This window comes from Poecilia latipinna, unplaced genomic scaffold (assembly GCF_001443285.1).
Source record: "Poecilia latipinna isolate Pla-1442-1.1 unplaced genomic scaffold, P_latipinna-1.0 Scaffold44, whole genome shotgun sequence".
Classification (NCBI taxonomy): Eukaryota; Metazoa; Chordata; class Actinopteri; order Cyprinodontiformes; family Poeciliidae; genus Poecilia; species Poecilia latipinna.
Genome location: NW_015112660.1, coordinates 644,888 through 650,377, shown reverse-complemented (window position 1 = coordinate 650,377; position 5,490 = coordinate 644,888). Strand labels below are relative to the sequence as shown.

The following is a 5,490-nucleotide window of genomic DNA, read 5'->3' as shown; positions in this document are numbered from 1 at the left end:
ATTTTATATATATATATATATATATATATATATATATATATAAAATCTGGATTTTATATATAAAATCATTATGCTTTGCCTTGTAATGCTTACCTTTGGTTGGCTTTTGCCCTAATGTGCTTTCCTTTTTCTCTCCTCTCTCTTAACTCTCCTTCTCTTCAAACCTTTTTTTTTCCTTGTCACATGCTCCTTTGCATCCTTTCACTCATTGAATCACACAACTACTTGCTTATTTTGTTTTTCACACCATTCACTCTACAATCCCTTCCAACTTTTCTGCACTCAAACACACCTTCATAACTGCCCATAGCCATGGAGGGTAAGCGGATGTGTGTGTGTGTGTGTGTGTGTGTGTGTAGAGTTAGTTAGCTGATGGTTACCATCACCTCCATTCTTAACATGTGACAGTGATTTCTACACCAGAGGCAAATTAAAAGAGCAGGGCAGAAAACATTTAATTTGAATTTCATTAAAACTATGAAAGCAGTATGTTAATCTACTGCTGAGATTATTGGTGTTTCCTACAGGTTTTCTGTCTTTGTAATATAGTATTTAGAATGTAAGTGTAAAAATCACTTCATTGCAGGTTGAACTGGTCCAAATGAACACCTCATGTACTTTTCACTCTGTAGAAATTCCATCTAGTCATTTAGAGCATGTTGAATTTTTTTTTTTTACTCGTTTGCACGCACTGCCACCCAGTGTTGAGACTCCTGTACTGCAGCCACATACTCTGACCATAGCAGTCGAAAGCTGCGGGGGTTTTAAACATTTAGCTCTTTCTTCTTAGAGGATCTAATTTCAGAAAAGCATTTGCAAGAAAAACTAACTTAATCTATTTGCTGACGTGTTGACGAATCCGTGCTCACGCTGTGACCAACCGTTCCAGCTGCAGCCCCAGGAGATCAGCCCACCCCCCACTGCCAACCTGGACCGCTCGAACGACAAAGTGTACGAGAATGTGACGGGGCTGGTCAAAGCCGTGATTGAAATGTCCAACAGGATCCAGCCTGCTGCGCCAGAGGAGTACGTCCCCATGGTCAAGGTAATGACCGGCTATCGACGCGGTCAAATAAAACATTCGAAAGTGAAACCCCATCGAACGCGGATGTTTGCTTTGGCAGGATGTCGGTCTGGCTCTGAGGACTCTCCTGGCAACGGTGGATGAAACGATTCCTGTGCTGCCAGCCAGCACACACAGAGAGGTATCCGCCCAGAGATGAAGCGCGAGTTACCATGAGAACCTGTAATCATATGCAGATCATTCATGACTGAGCTTGACTACAAACACAGTCTCTGTGTTTGTACCACTTGAGATTTTTCTACATTTTGTCACCGTTCAGTCACGGACCTTAAGATATTTGGAAATGTCCCAAAAAAGTGTGGAGTGCATGTGTGAATTCAACCCCATTTAGATTGACGCTCCTAAAATGAAATCCAGCACTTTCAGCAGAAGTCACTTTATTAGTAAATGAGTCCAGATATGTCTGGTTTAATTTCAGTATAATTCTTTAAACATTTCTGATGTGTGTTAGTGACCAAACAGCATCATGAAGACCAACAAACACAATGTCAGGGAGAAAGTTGTGGAGAGGTTTAAAGCAGGTTTAAGTTATAAAACTTAATCTTGAGCCTTAAAAAAGCACAAGTGCAAAACTTCTAAATGACAAAAAACAATACAGTATTTGGCTACATGTGTCAGAAGACTAACATGGACATAATTAACTGGAATATACAACCAAATAAAACTGTGTCGCTGCTCAGAAATATTCTGGTGGGATTCGGCTCAGGTGGAATTAAATTGTTTCCCAGATGAGAGGGGCAGTTTATCACGATTGACACTCTGAATACATTTCAATCAGATGAAGGAATTAAGTAAAGGTGTGAGAGCTAAAATACAGGCAGTTCCTAAAGAAAACCCAAGTGAGGTTTTATTTTGAGGAGAAGCTCCCCTTTCAGTAGGACTTCCACTGAAAATCCCAGTAAAATACATTGACGTTTCTGTTTGTTATGTCACCAAATGTTCCGAAGCTCAGATTGGATTTAAGGCTGTTTGAACAGGCAGGCCACTCCTGCTACTTACATCCCTGCACTTTGCGCTCCGACAGATTGAAATGGCCCAAAAGCTGCTGAATTCTGACTTGGCCGAGTTAATATCAAAGATGAAGCTGGCGCAACAGTACGTCATGACGAGGTGAGGACCCGCGCGGTTTAAATGTTTCACTCGTTCAAGATGTTTCTTTTTACAGATTATGTAAGTTGTGTTTGTTCTGGACAGTTTACAAAAGGACTACAAGAAACAGATGCTAATGGCAGCTCACGCTCTGGCGGTCGACGCCAAGAACCTGCTGGACGTCATCGACCAGTCGCGACTCAAGATGATCAGCCAGATCCGCCCACAGTAGTCCTGGATCCAGGCGGATCCGTACGCGGGCCGTTCGTTGGATATCTGCGACGGATAGAGGAAAACAAGGGGCAGATGTGTGGACGGCAGACATGACTGAAACAATCAGCCCTCATTTTCTCCTCTGAACAACATCCACAGCTTCCCTTCTTTCTGGAAACTCGCGTTTTGGTCCATTTTTTTTTTTTTTTTGTGTTTTCTACATTGTTTGGTCATGTATCCGGAGAAACACTATCACTGATGAGAAAAAGAAAAACAAAGGATTTGAAGGATGTCACAACAAAAAAAGTGGAACTGAAGCCATGTTGAAAGGGACAATGAAGATGTTTTTAAATGTGCTTTTGTAACTATATTGTTGTTGTTATCTACCTTGATCATTGCAGTATGTCCGTTAGATCCCCAGTCTTCCTTTTGAACAATATATGAGTAATTATTTACAGTAGAGCTGCCCGCTAAAGTCATAACATCTCATTTCCCCCGCCCCTAAAGATCGCTTTATCTCAGGTGGCATGACAGATGATTTGTTTTTCTTTTTTTATAGCAACAGTTTTTTTTTTTCTTAGCGGAAAAACATCGAAAACTGCTACCTTACACTGTTTAACTTAACATAAATATTAATATACAAAGAGAAGGTTTATATTTAACATAAATCTGAGTTATGAACTGTAAGAAAACGTGGAGAGAGGAGGCTGAGGGCGGAGCGGAGGGGACAGACAGAGAAGAGACGTTAGGACTTCCTGAGCCACATGTTTGCCATTTGACTGACTAGGGCCGCGTCATTATTTAGAATTTCAAACAAACTGAAATGATCTACAGTCCTCTCACTAACATGAAGTATGCATCGTTAAATCAATGAATTACCGTTCTCTTTTTTTTTTTTTTTTTTTTTTAGCAGAAATGTTTCCAGTTTTGGAGAAACTGCTTTTCTCAGCGTGAATCATTGTTGTTACAACTGGCTAGAGAGCTGAACTAAAAATACGATGTTGTAAAAAGAAAGTCCCCCCATGTTTGTCCTGTTTCTCTCCCTCTCCACACAGGAGTTGCTTTTTGTCTCTGTCTTATTTTGCATCTTTATTTCTCTGTTACCTATCCAATTCTTTAGTTCCTTGTTTCTTCCCTCTCCCCTGTGCTGAGCAGTTTTCTCAGGAAGGAGACACTTGTATAGTTGCTAAACCAAGCAAATAAAACACTATTATTATTATTATTATTATTAAAAAGAAGCATTGCCAGTTGTCTTCATTTTGCAGCTCAACCATCAGAACACCGTTTGTTTAATTTATTGAAACTGCACTTAGCGCTTGTCAAAGCATTTCAATTGAGGTTAGGTCTGAGCTTTGACTGGGCCATTACACCACTTTATTCACCCGTTTGTTGCAGATTTGCCGCTGCGTTTTGGATCGTTGTAGTCGGCCATAACCCAGTTTGAGTTGGACTCGGCAACTACAAAATGTGCAAGTCAGCTTTGGTTTAAGTCAACCTATTTTTCAAGCCAACAATAAAACCTTCTTTGCTCCTATTTTATACCCGAATACGAACTATTTTGTAACCACATGCTTTCGTTCTCTTGGAGGTTCAGCTTTGTCATAAATTATCGAGAGAAAAGTCATTACTATCCCCTATCGTCACTGACTGCGCTCACTGCGCTGTGTGGATGAGCTGACTCTTATGAAATAAGGCTTTAATCAAACTGAAAATGGCTATAAGCCACTTTTTTTCTCTGGCAGCTGAGACAAGGTAAGTGCTTTTTTTTTTTTGAATCATGCAACCCAAAAACTTCACAGTAGCCTCTGAGGAGATTAACAAAATTTACTTTGAGCAACCGGTTCCAAAAAGCAGAAGTTGACGACCCCAAGGTGGGTACGAATTGACGAATTGTTGTTACAAGATGTACCTTGGCAGATGGTAATATTTTATTCTTGGAAAAGATACCTTCTCCCATGGCAGCAAAACAAACCCAGATGATTATTCCTTAGCTGATACAGATAATCTTAAAGGAAAAAAATGTTTAAATAAAATAACAGTTTAAAGTATTTGATTTTGATAGAACAACTCTTAAATGTCTTCATCTAGAATTCACCCAAAGGTGAGAAATTTTAAGAAGACGTTATGGGACAAAATTAGCATTTTTGGTAATCAAACACCCTGTCGCTACAGTGAAGCCTGATACTGGCAGCTTCATACTCCAGACCTGGTTCTGATCCATCAGTCTTTGGAGACTTGTAGATGAAGAGAGGAACACAAGTCACTGAAATAACTGTGACCGACTCAGCTTGAGCTGTTTTTTAGGGAAGAACGGAGAAAAACTGCAGCGATGTGACGCCGGCCTGATTGAGACGTTGCTTAGTGGGTGAATTCTCCACTTAATGTCTGCATGGGCTTATGCAATACTTTAAATTCACTTGAAATTATTTTGTAGAACTCCATTTTCATTTTGATACTGAACGTGTTTTTATTTTTTTGCACGTTCTGGTACATCGTGCAACATTAGCGAAGCACCTCCGAGACTGAAGGTAAGTTCTGGATGTTTGTCTCAAAAACTTTCGGACATCCAAACATGTTTTTGTTTTTATTTGGATTTAAAGCTAACCCAAATGATTAGCTTACCGTCTGTTTATTAATGTGCTAATTATGGCTACTAAGTACAACGAAAATAAGATATTCTGCTGACGAACCGCGAATGAAAATAAATTAAATTGTTGGTTTATAGTGGCCCTTTAAACCAACAATTTATATCCCTGAAATAAATGCAATTACCAGAAATGATAATTTTTTTAAATACTTTCATTTTTTGAGTTTTCCAAGGCTTGAAATACTGTTTTATTACAGCATTAGCTTACTTTATCTGAAGGGGCAGTCCCTTATATTTTCACCGTGTTAGGATTTTTAGTGGTTAAAATGCGCATTATAGCGTCATATATGGAGTGAAAATAGTCTCAAAATATCTGTGCGTGTTTAAAAGGATTTGTGCGTGTGCGGAAGAGGAAAATATGGTGAGATGTAACGAACAAAAATATGTTTCCGCCCGGTTTCGAACCGGGGACCTTTCGCGTGTGAGGCGAACGTGATAACCACTACACTACGGAAAC

At 39.6% G+C, this 5,490-nt stretch overlaps 1 protein-coding gene and 1 non-coding gene across 2 annotated transcripts in view; one reads left to right on the top strand and one right to left on the bottom strand.

Annotated features, from left to right (window-relative positions):
- Positions 1 to 2,665, top strand: part of LOC106957800 (focal adhesion kinase 1-like) — a gene marked incomplete at its 5' end in the record, with an annotated part of 18,731 nt that extends 16,066 nt beyond the window's left edge. Inside the window, 5 exons of the mRNA XM_015049273.1 lie at positions 311 to 319; positions 890 to 1,045; positions 1,125 to 1,205; positions 2,109 to 2,194; positions 2,279 to 2,665. Of these exons, the coding sequence (XP_014904759.1) occupies positions 311 to 319; positions 890 to 1,045; positions 1,125 to 1,205; positions 2,109 to 2,194; positions 2,279 to 2,405 (459 nt within the window). The remainder of the gene's footprint in view (positions 1 to 310; positions 320 to 889; positions 1,046 to 1,124; positions 1,206 to 2,108; positions 2,195 to 2,278) is intronic.
- A 2,752-nt stretch (positions 2,666 to 5,417) lies between these two features.
- On the bottom strand, positions 5,418 to 5,490 carry trnav-cac (transfer RNA valine (anticodon CAC)). Its single transcript has one exon. It is a non-coding gene; the product is annotated as a tRNA-Val (tRNA).